This window comes from Strongylocentrotus purpuratus, unplaced genomic scaffold (assembly GCF_000002235.5).
Source record: "Strongylocentrotus purpuratus isolate Spur 01 unplaced genomic scaffold, Spur_5.0 spur5_scaffold_7, whole genome shotgun sequence".
In the NCBI taxonomy this organism is placed as follows: domain Eukaryota; kingdom Metazoa; phylum Echinodermata; class Echinoidea; order Camarodonta; family Strongylocentrotidae; genus Strongylocentrotus; species Strongylocentrotus purpuratus.
In genome coordinates, this window is record NW_022145613.1 from 28,551,575 (window position 1) to 28,567,671 (window position 16,097).

Genomic DNA, 16,097 nt, shown 5'->3' on the forward strand with positions numbered 1-16,097 from the left:
TCTGTCTCTCTCTCTCTCTCTCGCTCTCTCTCTCTCTCACTGGTTTGTACAGGACGTAGTAAAGGCCGACATTTGAAACTCCATCTCTCGGTGTACCAAGTCTGCACATTCAGGCAAGATTAATATCAAATTTCCCTAAAGTTAGATGGCTTTCAAGAATTCAGGCCGGATTCATGATAGTCGGATTCACATCGGCCGCGATTGCAGTCAAATTTATGGAGACCCCAGGCCCACTGTGGTAGCACACGACACAGCCGACTCTCCGGAGCAGTAACCGATACTATCGTTATCATCAATCGCCATGGTGTTCGTGATGATCTGTGTGTGTAGATAGAATGAGGAACTATACATTATTTATAATGATTGTAGTGAGGTAAAATAAGTTTATTGATAAACGATTTACATAGAAAATTTGGAATAGATGATTATTGCTGATGTTAAAATCAAAGGACAACTATCTACACATAAATAAAAAACAACTTAGAATCTTAGATGATACTCTGGTGTTTATAGAGCCTTTCACATCATTGTCAACTATAAATTCCAAATAACATTTTTTTTAAAGACTTTCTTTTGTTAAAGCCATACTAATTTCACTTTAAAATTTGATAGACCCATTTATTCGAAAACACTTGTACCATTTCATGGTCCCATATATTTTATAACAGTTGTACAACACCAAAATTTGTAACAAGTTTCTTTTAAAAAAAAATTTTAATGAGTGCTTCCATAAAAGTTTTGGGTCGTCATTAATTGTGCCATAGCTTTGGGAGATGTTGAAAAATGTATGGCTAATTTTAACTTATTAAGGACTATTCTATTGAACCACTGAGCAGCGATATCTGATTATAGGGCCCTCAGGGAGAACAGTATGAATACTGATGAGGCTACCCTGGGTAAACAAGACATATTATTATCGTTATTATTATTAGTATTATCTGATATCTTACCTTCTTTATCTTGGCTTTCTTGAGATCACCTCTGAGTCTTAGGACGGCTTTCAGCTGCCTCCTTGTCGTTTCGGGGTGTTTCATGACAAGGCTCTGTTTAGAGAAAGAAATGATAAAAGCAAGGACATTATTTGAGTTGCCATATTCATCTAATAATATGTAAAAATTTAACAAATATTAATATTCACTGATGGCATATCTCCATCATTGCAATCAACAACATTATATTGTGACTGTGACTAAGAGGAGATATTGATGGGTTGTAATTATGTTATTTTTCATATATTCCTTTAGTTTTTCTGTCATACCACATGGAAAAAAGGGGTGTTGAGGAAACAAATATTATTAAGACCCGAGGATGTAAGGAGACCAGATATAGAGATAGCCAGAGAAAGAGAGAAAGAGATATATAGATAGCCACAGAGAGAGAGAGACAGACAGACAGACAGAGACAGACAGAGAGCTAAATAGAGAGAGACAGAGAGACATAGAGAATTAGAGATAAACTTTTAAAAGTAAAGGATGAAGGTGACATATTTTTTAGGATGGCTGGTGTGATATACAGTTGTATAAATGATGAAAGAAACACTTACTGTTACTTCAAGTACAATAGTTGATTTGTCACTCAGGTGAATGACCTCTGACATCTGTCTGAGTATGTTGAAGACGGATATGTGAACCTGTACAAAACAAAACATGAAAGATCACGATAATGGAACATTCTCTTATCCACATAATACAGAGAAACATAAGAAATATACTAACAATATGATAGTCCAAAATAGAGTTGAATTCTAAAACATGACACATTTTTGCTTTTATTTTAAATTATCTTGGAAATGAAAAATTGTAAAAAGTTATCATAAAAATTATTTACTAAGACTACTATGGATACATCCATGACAATTCCTTATCTGTTTATAGTACATAACTACATGCAAATTCCATTTTCACGGTCAAGCAACCATTCTTTTAAAACTAAGAAACCTCGCCAGAAGAGCCACTATCAAAGTTCTGTAAAAATATTCTGATTCTCGACGTTTGATTTAGCGCTTCTAATATTGTATCATCGGCTTCAATAGAAAGGTAAACACTCACCAAAGAATTAAGAATATGGATTATATTCCTTCAAAAAATTTACATTTATTAACCCTGACATAGCAACATATTTCTACCCACCTCTGCCTCTCTTTGGAGGGAAAGAAGTGTGTTTTCGATCTGATCGCACTCCCACGAGATCTGCTCGGCAACACTCTGTCTCTCCTTGGCATTCTTGCACGTGATACACGCAGTCCTAAGAGAAGAGTAATACATGTATAACATATGAAATGACATGAACATAGTAATAATGTGGTTTTGTTTATCCAGGAATTAAACATCATCTATATTGCATACTGCTCTTTCAGAGTGCCCTGCAATAACCCAGTTTTGCCATGGTATATAGGTACCCATATGAAATCTCCTTCAACATATGAATGATTTGAATCAACATCCTATGCCTTTTAAAATAACTTTTACAAAATATTTTCAAAGTTGCTGGCGGCTTTCGATAATGTTTAAGTCCAACTTAGAGACAACTTCAACTTAGGATCTGTGTGAAACACTCCCAGTCATCTAAGAAAGTTGTGAAACCCACACAAATTGTAGCTTTTCTCGTAATTCCTTCTATTCTTTTAATCGAGAGAGAGTTGAGGATCTATATACTTGAAGGCATCATTCTTGAGGATATTCTTGAAGACATCACTCACCTTCGACTGAAACTCTTGGTGTATTCCTGGAGCATGTACTGTTCTAACTTCTCCCTCCAGTCACCCATGAACTGTTTTCTGAGCTGGAGTGTGTAGGATGTGATGATGTCGCACACTTCGCCAATACATGACGTGCCATTTTGAACAAACCTGTTTATGAGGAGAGGGAGGAGGGACAGTGAATTGTTTGTGATTATAATAATATAGTCGTCACTAATGAATATCATGTATGATTAGACTCTCGATTATTTGGAATAATTAATCGAGCCATATTATATTGCCATTAATTTCAGACATGGGTTCTGTCAGGTATTTTTGCCACTTAATCATGGGTTTCCATAATGCATACTTTTACAACCCATATCTTATTCTAAACAGTATGGGGAAATATATTTAATAGTTTTAAGCAAAACTTTTATCATCTAGAGGGCAAAAGAAGTTTTAAATTAATATGTTTTATCATGGAGAGTCAGAAGATTAAAACATATCGACATTTATTGTGCAAGGAGAAGGTCTAAAATTTCAAAAGATATTTTGTTTTGTTAAATACTTGCCATTGTTTGGTGCCGACTAATCGTAGGAGTGGCTTGATCTCAGCGTAGAGGTCATTCGTGAACTTCTCAAAGCTATAAAAATATTAAAGAAACAAGGTTAAATGTATAACTTATAAAACCTGATTTAGGTAGAGAAGAAATAGATCTAAAAACAGAGCAACATTTGCTTTACTTAACACTTCTTTGTTTACGTATTATACGTTTATGCTACTGTGTCAGTGACTCAAAAAATTGTTCCGTCTTTATTTATTGGTATCAAATAAAGTTACAACATTTTGTATTTCATTTGGGAAACCTATGATCCACAAGCTTTGCTTCCTAATACTGTAGGGTCCCCATACATGTCCATCGTTGTTTTTATTATGCATTCTCTAGTTAAATATCATGTATGAGACAATCTTGTTATGTGGAATGTGGAACGATACAACAAACAAAGACACATATATTATTATGAATGTAGAGCCCTTCATATAAGTTCAGGAATAGATGAATATTGGTAGATAGATAGATAGATAGATAGATAGATAGATAGATAGATAATATAGATAGATAAATAGACATATCAGATAGATATAGGATAGATTTCATCATGCATTCAAATACAGAGGGGATGAAGGGGACAGTGAACAGAATGAGAAAATAGGATGAATAATAACGATCTCATTGAGAAGGAAAGGCATAAATAATATTATTATTACCATTCTTTAGCAAGTCTTCTCATCATGTTGAGTATGTATGTGAAATCGTCCTCATCTTCGTCCGTCTGTTTGGGGTTCTTCTTCTCACTCTGAGGGCGCTGTTGATTGAAGAGTTGGGAGTGCTCGATGATTGTCCCGAAATTATTCAAGGCTGCCACCTGATTGGATGAAAGGAAGTAAGAATTGTAAATGGAAATGAAACGAGTGAAATATAATAGCAGATTTACATGGAAATGATGATGTGACAAAATTCTATGATGATTTACCTAAACTTGCGGAAAGTACATAAGTTTTCGATGTTCATTTAAGTGTTGCCAATAGGATCAAACATCGTGTTTCAGAAATAAAATTGATTTGTGTCCTGTAAAAGGGCGATGTCTTATCTTTGTTGATTTACCAGGATATTAACATCAAAAGGATATTTTGTTTCTGTAAATCAATGTCATTCGCATATTCATGTGGATAAGGTATTATTTGTGTTTTGACAATAAATGAAGTTTGTTTACCATAGCTCGTGATCAAGCAATTTTGTTAATTCATATTAGGATCAAAGTTGTTACGAGATTATATCTAATTACATTAAATTTATTTGGTTCACTTTACAAAAAAAAGTCTATATCATGGAAAAAAGGATGTTTTACGTGTTGTTTTACATGTTGTGTTAAAAAACAACGCCTTTTTCGTACCGAGTATTGCACGTAGAACTTTGGTTTGTTGAGCTGACATCGTTTCTCCTCCGCTGCCGTGGTCGACAGGTGCGGCTCCACGGTCTTCCTTATCTTCTTCACCAGCTGGGCCGACTTCGGCGATGGCTGTGGTGACGACGGAGGCGTCGTCGATACCGACCTCGTGGGAATGTAGACCTTCACGGCCGCTGAAAAGGAAAAGAAAGGAAGAAAAACGGATTAAACCAGAGCTAGTGATTTGGGTTAGCATATACGTAAAAAAGATTGTATGAATAGATGATCTCAAATGGATAAACCTTTCCTCCATTTCTCTGCTCAAATTATTCATGATCAGGTAAACCAATCATGAATGATTTATTCAATGAAATCTACATTATTCTACGAATTCAGTAAAAGATAAGCCAACCTGTTGTCCCTAAATTTAGTCCCAAGGTGAACAAAAGAATGGCGAATCCAGGATTTTCTGGCGGAGGGGTGGGGGGGGGTGTGGTCATGTCCCGAAAGGGCCGACGTAACAAAAGAAAGTTATCATAATTCCACCACTAGTGGGTACAAAAACAACAACTGAAAAACAATTTTAAAAGGTACATTTAATTTCTCATGAGGGGGCACATGCCCTATAACTCCCTGAACCCTCCTAAATCCTCCAGTGTCATGAAGAGCTGTCTACTAAATTGTTGTTTATCATTTCATCAATACCGCGAGCGGTGTAGTAGCAGACCAATAACTCTTGAAAAAAACACCAGCTTTCAAATCCTTAACAATAGAAAAAAAGGTCCTTGCATATTTGTGAGATTTTCTTTAGAAATCCACGGCTCAATGCCATTCAAACAAAGGGCTTTGGCGTGTCTGAGTCAGTCAAATCTTAGCGTCACCACGCTACAGCTAGTATACAGGAGTTTCAGCTGACTAATCAACTGTTTATATAGCATCGAGACAATCGGCCATGGGGTTTAAACAGAGTTCGTCACAATACAGAGGTAACGGTGCTTGCTGTAATCTCGCTAATCAGTTAATTCTAAAAGAACTGATCACAACATATTTAAGTCCACTGTAACAGCAGAAAAAGACCACTTCGACAACTTTCAACACGTTTTCAGAAAGCACTGACATGTCCATGAAAAATGGCACCTCTCAAAAATTTAGAGATTCGGAGTGTTGAAAACATCCATAGTTGAAACGAATCAAATTTTTGGCCAGCCGGAGGGCGGGTAACATATTCCTTTGTTGTATTATTGGGTTATGTGCAAAGTACATCTTTTTCAGAATAAGACTCAGACGATAATCAAAATCAAAAGAGTTACTTTGTAAGGATATTGGAATCGAGCTACAATTCTTCTTGTTGTGGAAGTTTAATTTCCGGCGGCTAGTGGGAGAATAAGTTTCTTTCAAAGAAAAACGATATGAATCGTACAACAAATATTCTTTCCAAAGAAAACGCACATTTTGCCTGAAGGAAAATGTGAATAAAATAGGACATTGTAATGAGGGGTACCTTACCTGCATAGTGCTGTACAATGTCTCTGACTTCATCTAGGCAGTATCCTAGCAATGCTTTGTAGGTTCCTGGACTGATCTCACGGGCCACCTCAAGCTGATGTGAGAAAGATATCAAGCTATTAATAAGGGAACTATTTGACGAATGGCTTTACATGAATTTCACGACAAACGTCCAATTACCTTTCTGTTTACAACCTTATATTTTCACCATGAATTAGAACCTTTTCGTTTCATCATTAATTATCATTTCGCTTTTGTTTTTATAATTTCACACACGTATGTACTTATAACATATTTTCATTTCGTTTACCTACTGCATGACCAAACAGAACTTTTGACCTACTTTATGGAAAAATACAAACAGTGACGTCACTCGTCATTTCCATGAGATTTTATGACTTTAGCATTCAAAAGACTTCCTGAATGCAGTAGCTAGGGGTCAAGGATTCATATTGAACATGGTAATTAAAATATAATGGTTGTTGATTTGTGATTTATTGCTAAATGGCTTTATATACTTACGTTTTGCCTGAGTAAGTCGAATAAATGGACGGGGAATTCTGTGTACAGGTATCCATCTTTATCCTGCTTCGGTGAATAGTCTTCGCTCTGCCAATCCTAAATACAGTAAATACATTTACATTTGCATTCATTTATTTCTTTGATAATCAAATCAAACATAAATACATTCAGAGTTGTTTCCAAAAAGTTGATTCGTCAATCCCAAACAAGTAATATACATTCAAAATTGCGTTCACTCGTTGTTTTGTAAATCATAACAAATCAAATACATTCAAACTTGCGTTCATTCATTCCTTGCATTGTCACTTACTATTTAAACATATCCAATACATGTACATTCAAAGTTGCGTTCACTCGTTGTTTTGTCAATCATAAATCAATAAAATAATTAAAGGTTGCTTCATGTATTGCATTGGCAATCATAAACAACAAATAAATTGCATTCAAATTTGCGCAAATGTATTTCAAAATTGATGTGATTATTATCACTTACTGATCCGTGAGAGTGAGAGAAAACTCAGAATTGTTAGAAATCATCATTGAATATTAAATGTCAAAGGGATTTCCCCTAGAAAGGACTGTTCTGTCGGTTGAAAAGAAACTATTCACCATGAAAAAGAAACAACATAATTTTGACGGTAGAATTATGTCAAAATCTGTTAACAATGGAATTGGAATACCGTATGTCACTTTGCTTCACATAGAAATAATTTGTTTCCAGATCAACTATAAACTAATTCGATTCTGCTTTACAACGTTTTTCTTTTCTATAAGGTCTCTCTGAATGGAAAGTGGACTAAAAATAACATAATTATAATACATTCGTGTCAATAGTCTCACGATGGCTGTAATGTTTCGTCTGGGTTTTCCTATCTAAGAGAAGAAGAATATTCAGTCATGCTTTTTAACAGTCGTTTGAGCATAGAAGATTAATACTATCTGCTACCCTGTCACTATTATCTTTACGATAATGCTTAAAACACGTACCTCTCTCTCCTTCTGCAAAGCGTCCTTGGCCCATTGCTTGAGATTGCTATGTACTGTCTTCAAGTAACTGAAAAACAACCATGTAATTCGTTAAAGACTCTTAATTTCTCGTTAAATTGTGGGCTAGTCCGGGATATTTATTCCTTTACTGTTCCATATGCTTCATCAAGAATAATGCATAATAACAATCATAAGAATGTTCAATAAAGAATATAAACCCACAAGTGTAATTTTTGTTTTGTTACTTGGTCTGATGCTAGCCCAATTGAATTCATGAATTAATTGGGAATGTACTAAAATTGTTGATGATGTTGGTAACGTAATTGACAAAAAATGTTACAGTCTAGCACATACCTATGGATATACATACATTACATCTGTAATTTTTTGTAATTTTTATTATCAGAGCACCCCTCCCCCCCCCCTCCAATCCCCGCCCGAACCCGCCAGCCTTATGCCATACACAAGCTGACTATCGGCATGCTAGCTATTGTATAATCATAATTATTTATACAAGTGCCTTCATACTTTATGCCACAAACTGTATCAAAACATAATTAAGTTCTCTTTTAGCAGTAATCTATTCCTACCTATGCGTGACGATACCGAGGGAAGTATGTATAATGTAAGGACTTCTGGAATGTCGTAATTGTTTCGAGTCTATTACTTCACAAATGACCCGCATACTATATGCATACTCTAGTTCATGAAGAGGTGTCTAGTGTTTTTTTGATAATGGGTAAAAATTTGTCTAAAATTGCATTCGTTTGGGGAAAAGGTGACATTGTTGTTTCTCTTATACACGTAGCTCTGCAGAAGAGTACAGTGTAGTTGCATTTACTGCAATATATGTAAGTAATAATAAAATCAAGAATAAGAATTAGGCCCATGAAATAACCAAACGTTTTAGATTATTATATCTATTTAAATACTCTTGCATTAACAAAATCGCAATGTTTAGATTAAACCCATACAAAATAAAAGGCAGGCAACAGCTGGATGATTTAGTTGGTTTAGTGGGGGCGCGATGGCTCAGTGGCAGAGCAGTGCATCTCGTAACCCGGTGGTCCTGGGTTCGAAACCAAGTCAATGCGCTCTTGCCTTTTGGTAAGGCTTTAATTCTCATTACCAAATCCCTCGGAGAGGACTCGAAACCATCGGTCTCCCTGTTGCTTACTTACAAGCATATATTACATGCTTTCTTTGCATTCAGGTTAAGTAATCCTCATCAACACGGATATTCATTTACATACAAACCTAAACTTTGTGTCACGGTGTATACTTCAACAAACCAACCTGAAATGCTATTTAATTAGTTCCGGTTCAATGCACGATTGTTCCTTGTAGAAATTGTATAACTTTTTGCTTATATCCAGTGAGAATCATTTGCCAAATCGTAATGAATGTCGCTCGTCAGACAGTTTGATGAGTTTTATTTGATCTGAGGTTTGTGGTTAATTTACGGGTCTGTATCACATTGAGTAGTAGGCTTAGCGATGTTGATAATTGGACACTCTGTCACTAGTCTCTGTTTATCTGTTCACCTGTACACCTGGCCAGCAGCAACCCACACCCCTGACCCCTGATATTCTCTCTCTCTCTCTCTCTCTCTCTCTCTCTCTCTCTCTCTCTCTCTCTCCCTCTCTCTCTCTCTATATATATAATCATATGTATTATTCTTTCTTTCATTCTGTTTTCTCCCCCCCCCCGCCTCCGCCGCCCGCCCACGCTCGCTCTCCCTCCCTCTATCTCTCCCTGATCCCTCTGTCTCTTATATCTCTCCTCCTTTTAGAGTGAGAGAGAGAGAGAGAGAGAGAGAGAGGGAGAGAGAGAGAGAGAGAGAGAGGGGGGAGGTGCACCCCTTTCATACAGTCCTCTGTTTGCATTATACTTACTAACGCATATTGGCAAATAATATTATGTCTAAAATAATCGATGGTCTACAAATTCACCTTTGGAACATATATTTTATTGCTTGCAGACAATTTTCTAAACTAACCACACTCCCAATCTGACAAGTGACCGAACACCCTAACCCCCAAACCTGTAAATAGCCGTCAAAGGTGCAACCCTAACCATAACCCCTTTATCTTTGACCGAATAAACCCCGCTTGGAGAAGAAAAAAATGTCGCCGGATGAGCAAAATGACTGTCGGGACCTCAAAATAAAATGTCTCATTACCTTTGTTCCAGCTCTTTCCTCGAGTGTTCTGGAAGGATACTCTCTGCAGCCTTATCCAAGCTTACACCTTCGATAAACGATACATTCAGTCTTCTCATTTCGTTCCTGAAAATGTTTTAACAAGAAGAAAAAAATGCTGACTTGAGGTGGTTTGTAAAAGAGACACTTTTATATATAGTTTCCTTCATATTTGTGGTTGATTTATTGTGTGTTTTAAGGATAAAGGTAACTGTTAGCTTGATACAACATCATATATTACAGTATTTAAGCTACAACACAACATTTCTTTTTTCGTTCATTTAGTTTCTTTTTGATGTTGGACATTAAAAAAATCGTTGCTCTTCTTGTTGACAAATTTCACCCCAAAACATAATGATGAAGGGTAAAGAATAGGAACATTCATAACATAGCATACATGTCAGAACATGTTTGTGTCATACCTGATCATGCAGAAAATTTTACATTACTCATGGAATGTAACTTCTCAACGTGACTTGTATATATTTTTGTTTCCTCTTTATATTCTCCATAATCCCTTCCCCTCCTTCTCCTCTACTTCATCTTCTTCTCCTTCTTCTCCTTCTTCTTCTCCCTCTTCTTCTTTTGTGTCTTCTGTGTCTTCTTCTTCTTCTTCTCCTTCTTCTTCTTCTTCTTCTTCTCCTTCTTCTTCTTCTTCTTCTTCTCCTTTCCCTTCTTCTCCTTATCCTTCTTCTTCTCCTTCTTATTCTTCGATCTTCTTCTCCTTTTCTTCTTCTCATTCTTCTTCCTCTTCTACTACTTCTACTTCTACTCCCTCCTCCTCTTCCCTCCCCCTTTATTCATATTATTTTATTCTATACTATCTTCACACTCTATCTTCTACCTCTATCAATTAATGTATGACTCATTCTTACTTGTGTTCCGTTAGCCAGCTCAATAGTTGAATTATCTCACTGTGTCGAAGCCCCGTAGACACAATATCTTGAATCTATACAAAATAAAGATTTCAAAACAACAAAAAGTATTTGTAAGAATTCCTTTCAGTTCATACAGCTTTTATTCACCACTTTTTTTTTCTTCTCACTCTAAGATTATCATACATGGCTGATTTAAGCCTTCTGTAAATATCATTGTATACTGAATCATGTCTTAAAATATACCAAGGATTTTACGTCATTGTTCCTTTCTCAAATATAAAGATTCCAAAGGAAAATAATGTACGGGGTTTCCCACAAAAGACACTCTGAATTGAAATCAAATCAAGAACCTTTGTTAGGATCATCTATGTGGAAATCCCTTTCCATGGAATCGTTATCATTGGGAAAGACACAATGAAACAATGACGTAAAAGCTTCAATCGTTGCACTTGAAGACAGAATTGTTCCTTGTTATGGCTAAACGTGACTAAAATAAGTAAAGACCAACAGAAGCGGTTCTAGAGGGGGACTTGGGGGTCCAAATCCCTCCCCATTTCTTTATTATACATGAATTGAAGCGAAGCACATGCATGCAAGAACCGCAAGCCCCCAGGCCCCTCAAAGCCCCCCCCCCCCCCAAGAAAAAAAGCCTCACAATCTTTTTTAGAACCTGAAGATAGATCGCAACACGGAACCACAGATAACTAAATCCCCTTTATCAGACAGTCCCAAGTTTCTTTAATGTTAAGACTGCAACCGACCCCCGACCCCTCCCCCCCCCCCCCATGAAATGTGTTTGAAACTCACGTGTTGTGTCATGTACTCATAGTAGGCATCTATGAAGAACTGTGCGATATCACTGTCCAGCGAATGGCACGCCGAAAAGAGACCCTGGGGAAAAAGGGGGAAAAGAAAAGAATACGTTTAAAATTATTATTATTTAGAATAATTATATAATCGACTCAAGAATATACTCTAACTTGTTAGTCAATGTCTTGGTATTACAAATGAAAATCGAACTTGAGATAATAAAATAATGGTGGCCTTGAGGAAATTATAAAATCCCTCTCCGTCGGATGGCCAAGGGTGTGGGGGGGGGGGGGGGGAGGGAAAGGGGGCAAGAGACGAAGATGATACGACCACTTTCCACATTTCCTAATAAATCGACGGCCTTGTTTACAATTCGCTATGTCATCCACCGAGTAGGGCAGGTGCCTCTGCCCCCACCCCCCCCCCCCACACACACACACACCGCCACATTCTATGCCACTATGTCTTTACAGGGTCTAATGCATTCGGGTAGGTAAGAATACAAGGGTGTGTTATGTGTGGGAAGTCATAATGTTATGGTGGCCCTGAAGGGACATCGCGAATAGACTAAATCGTGAAAAATATGCGATAAAATTCACGATATCGTCAATTTTATCGCATATTTTTCACGAAGAAATTCACGAAATTGACGATATCGTGAACTTTATCGTGAACTTTTCACGATGAAATTGACGATATCGTGAATTTTATCGTGAAAAATTCACGATATAAAGTTCACGATATCGTCAATTTTATCGTGTACTCTATCGTGTACTCTATCGTGTACTCTCCTGACGGGCGCTTCGTAAACAAAACCAGCCCTAGCTGGGGGAGACAGAGAGAAGGAAAAAAGGGAAAGGGAAAGAGAAGATAAAAGGAAAGAAAGAATAATAAGAAGAAAAGAGGGAAACGGGGGGGGGGCGAAGGGCTCTTGCCTCCTCCTCACTCCCCCCCCCCCCCCCGCCAAAAAATGAATAAGGAGAGAGAGAAGGGAAAGGGAAAGGGAAAGAAAATATAAAAGGAAAGAAAGAAGAGGAAGAAGGAAAGAGGGAAACGGGGGAAGGGCGAAAGGCTCTTACCTCCCCCCCCCCCCGCCAAAAAATAAATAATAATAATATTTGTTGGCGCGGGAGGGGGGAGGAGGCAAGAGCCCCTCTTTTCTTCTTATTCTTCTTCCTTTCCTTTTTTATTCTCTTTCCCTTTCCCTTCTCTCTCTCTCTCTCTCTCTCTTATTTATTTTTTGGGCGGGGGGATGCAAGAGCCCTTCGCCCCCGTTTCCCTCTTTTCTTCTTCTTCTTCCTCTTCTTTCTTTCCTTTTATCTTCTCTTTCCCTTTCCCTTTCCCTTCTCTCTCTATCTCTTATTTATTTTTTTGGCGGGGGGTGGGGAGGGAGGAGGCAAGAGCCCTTCGCCCTTCCCCCGTTTCCCTCTTTCCTTCTTATACCTCTTTTTTCTTTTCTTTTATATTTTCTTTCCCTTTCCCTTCTCTCTCTTATTTATTTTTGGCGGGGGGGGGGGGAGGAGGCAAGAGCCCTTCGCCCTTCCCCTGTTTCCCTCTTATTCCTCTTCTTTCTTTCCCTTTCCCTTCTCTCTCTCTCTCTCTCTCTTATTTATTTTTTTGGCGGGGGGGGGGGAGGTAAGAGCCTTTAGCTCTTCCCCCGTTTCCCTCTTTCCTTCTTCCTCTTCTTTCTTTCCTTTTATATTTTCTTTCCCTTTCCCTTTCCCTTCTTTCTCTCCTTATTTATTTTTTGGCGGGGGGGGGGGGGAGTGAGGAGGAGGCAAGAGCCCTTCGCCCCCCCCGTTTCCCTCTTTTCTTCTTATTATTCTTTCTTTCCTTTTATCTTCTCTTTCCCTTTCCCTTTTTTCCTTCTCTCTGTCTCCCCCAGCTAGGGCTGGTTTTGTTTACGAAGCGCCCGTCAGGAGAGTACACGATAGAGTACACGACAGAGTACACGATAGAGTACACGATAAAATTGACGATATCGTGAACTTTATATCGTGAACTTTTCACGATAAAATTCACGATATCGTCAATTTCATCGTGAAAAGTTCACGATAAAGTTCACGATATCGTCAATTTCGTGAATTTCTTCGTGAAAAATATGCGATAAAATTGACGATATCGTGAATTTTATCGCATATTTTTCACGATTTAGTCTATTCGCGATGTCCCTTTAGGGCCACCATATAATGTATATGAAAAAGAAGAAATGGAAGAAGAAAAAACCTCTACTCAAACGTAGTCAAAACGTTAGAAGTTTAACTAATTTTACCTTGAGAATTTTCAGATCCTCTCGCAGTTTTTGACTCATGAGCTCCATGTGTAGTGCTAGCCAGTTCCGATCATCTGTTCTGTCTTGCTGAGGTGTATTCTCCACTCTGAAAATTATAAAAAAAATGATGGTATTAACATCAGGAAAGACAAGACCATCTTCTTTTCCCTTCTGCTTGATCTTTCTATTCCCTTTTCTTCTATTTCTCCCTCTCTGTCACTCTCTGATCCTCATTCTCCCCGTAATCATCCCCACCATCATTGAATTAAATTTGGATTTAATTTGTTTTGAATTGAATTGAAATGAATCAATACAATATAATAAAGTCATTTCTATAGCGCTCTTACAAACTAACTGTTGTTTCACAGCGCTTTACATACAAAATATCGAAGAAGTTGTTGATTATGGTCAAAGAGGAGAGTTTTTAGACATTTTTGGAAGACATCCAGCGAATCATCACCTTATTTTGAATTGAATCATCATCATCATCATCGTTATTATCATTAACACCACCACCACCACCATCACTACCACCACCATCGCCATCATCATTATCACCACCAACATCATCATCCTCGTCATCAAAATCATCACTACCACCATCATCATCTTTTTCAACACCAACCATAACTCTATTTTTTCGTCTATTTCATGACCAAATTGGGTTCCCTATTTCTGCGTTTATAAACATCTATATCTCTGATAACCAATGGCTCACCTGAGAAGTGGAACTTTTCTGAGCTCGGTCAGAATCTTGTCTTTCCATTTCTTGGGTCTGTCTGGGGTGATGAATCCCTTCTCTTCTTTACACTTGGCCGCATCTTCATCTCTCCTGATAAAGTTAATGAAGAGACCAAAGAAGTATGTCAATTTTGATAACCAAAATTGTTTAGTCTAGGTTTGATTTGAGTTCTTTATTACGGGGGGAGGGGGTAGGCAGGGTACCAATTTGTATAAGTCTCTCACAAGCAAAGTAAAAACACACCGATCATCAGATTTGTCATGTGGTTTGGAGGTCGAAACTCAAATAATTGGGCAACATTTTTGTGTTATGCCACTTGAATTTGTATAGCAGGAAAGAGCCGCTCCTCTCCTCAACCAAACACTTCATTGTATTTGCATTCGGGGGGGGGTAATAGTCATTGCAGAAATCCCCAATAGGGCGGGGTTCATGGATGGGCGCCAATCTATAATGTCAAACAGGTGGACATGGGGTGCTTGAGCCCCACATGCCCCTACCTTTGTTAACATCAGTAAAATAGATCAAACATTCTCTTATCGCGATCCTCTTTCATCCCAATACCATTCATCTATCCATGATTCATGTCAAATAATTGGTGTCATATATGTATGTACATGGATTTTGACGGTCACGGGAGTATCTGGCAAATTTTGAATAGGGCTAACTTTACACTTATATATCTGTTACCATACTAAACGGAAATAATACTGATACGCGATTCTAATTATGTGTGTCATTTGAAAACATTTGCAATCTGTTAAAGCTTGTCCTCATACGTGTTATTCTCTATAGGGAAGCATTCTCTCAATTTAAAATACAGCAGTCACATTGCTATAGATGTGGTAGGAACAAAAACAGAATATCTGTGGCATTGTTGATCGCGTTCAAACAGGAAATGTTTTTCATCCTGTCTGTATCAAGTGACTTGGTGTCAATGAACATTCACGAAGATAATCAATTAAATCATTACTAAAACAACAACCAATACTTGGTACTAGGTCAAAATTAGGCGAACCGTAAATGAGAGAAAATGGGTCCAAAATATTACCAACTTTTCTTGTCTCTGCATGGTTCCTTAACTCAATATAATAAATCGAAATGATACACTAAAAAAAAAAGAAACTTTTGATTAATATTATCGCCCCAATAATGAAGAAAAAACGTACATATTTAGTACATATTTTTCATGATTTATGAAATAAATGAAGATCAGTTCTGAATCTTCTTTTTTGTTAAATCACCAAAAAGGATCGTACAAAGAATAATGATACGTTCAAATATTTTAAGAAAATGGGTGAACTTGGTTACTACATGCCTTTAAGTTCCAATTATTATGATCAACCCTTTGTGTTTGATTACAGTGGATTAGCAGTATCTTTCGAAAGTAGCAGCGAAAATTGCTCCCCAAATCCCGAGTGGGATCAGCGAACAGGTGCTGAAAATGAGACAATGGCTTGCCATAACTATGCAATGATTGATTTAAATTAGAGTTTCCTCAAGATATTAAATGCAGTTATATTGGATATGTGTTGAAGTAGTGAGGTGAAGGA

At 37.4% G+C, this 16,097-nt stretch overlaps 1 protein-coding gene across 1 annotated transcript in view; it reads right to left on the bottom strand.

Annotated features, from left to right (window-relative positions):
- LOC575720 (exocyst complex component 3) overlaps nucleotides 1–16,097 on the bottom strand; it is a 41,603-nt gene continuing 25,506 nt past the window's right edge. The window contains exons 6-21 of the mRNA XM_030974920.1: nucleotides 14,524–14,637; nucleotides 13,806–13,911; nucleotides 11,531–11,614; nucleotides 10,721–10,794; nucleotides 9,828–9,932; nucleotides 7,646–7,712; nucleotides 6,659–6,754; nucleotides 6,137–6,230; nucleotides 4,637–4,824; nucleotides 3,951–4,108; nucleotides 3,253–3,324; nucleotides 2,699–2,848; nucleotides 2,130–2,244; nucleotides 1,544–1,630; nucleotides 951–1,043; nucleotides 1–318 (exon numbers count right to left, since the gene is read on the bottom strand). Coding sequence (XP_030830780.1) covers nucleotides 214–318; nucleotides 951–1,043; nucleotides 1,544–1,630; nucleotides 2,130–2,244; nucleotides 2,699–2,848; nucleotides 3,253–3,324; nucleotides 3,951–4,108; nucleotides 4,637–4,824; nucleotides 6,137–6,230; nucleotides 6,659–6,754; nucleotides 7,646–7,712; nucleotides 9,828–9,932; nucleotides 10,721–10,794; nucleotides 11,531–11,614; nucleotides 13,806–13,911; nucleotides 14,524–14,637 — 1,708 coding nt within the window. The 3' untranslated portion in view covers nucleotides 1–213. The remainder of the gene's footprint in view (nucleotides 319–950; nucleotides 1,044–1,543; nucleotides 1,631–2,129; nucleotides 2,245–2,698; nucleotides 2,849–3,252; nucleotides 3,325–3,950; nucleotides 4,109–4,636; nucleotides 4,825–6,136; nucleotides 6,231–6,658; nucleotides 6,755–7,645; nucleotides 7,713–9,827; nucleotides 9,933–10,720; nucleotides 10,795–11,530; nucleotides 11,615–13,805; nucleotides 13,912–14,523; nucleotides 14,638–16,097) is intronic.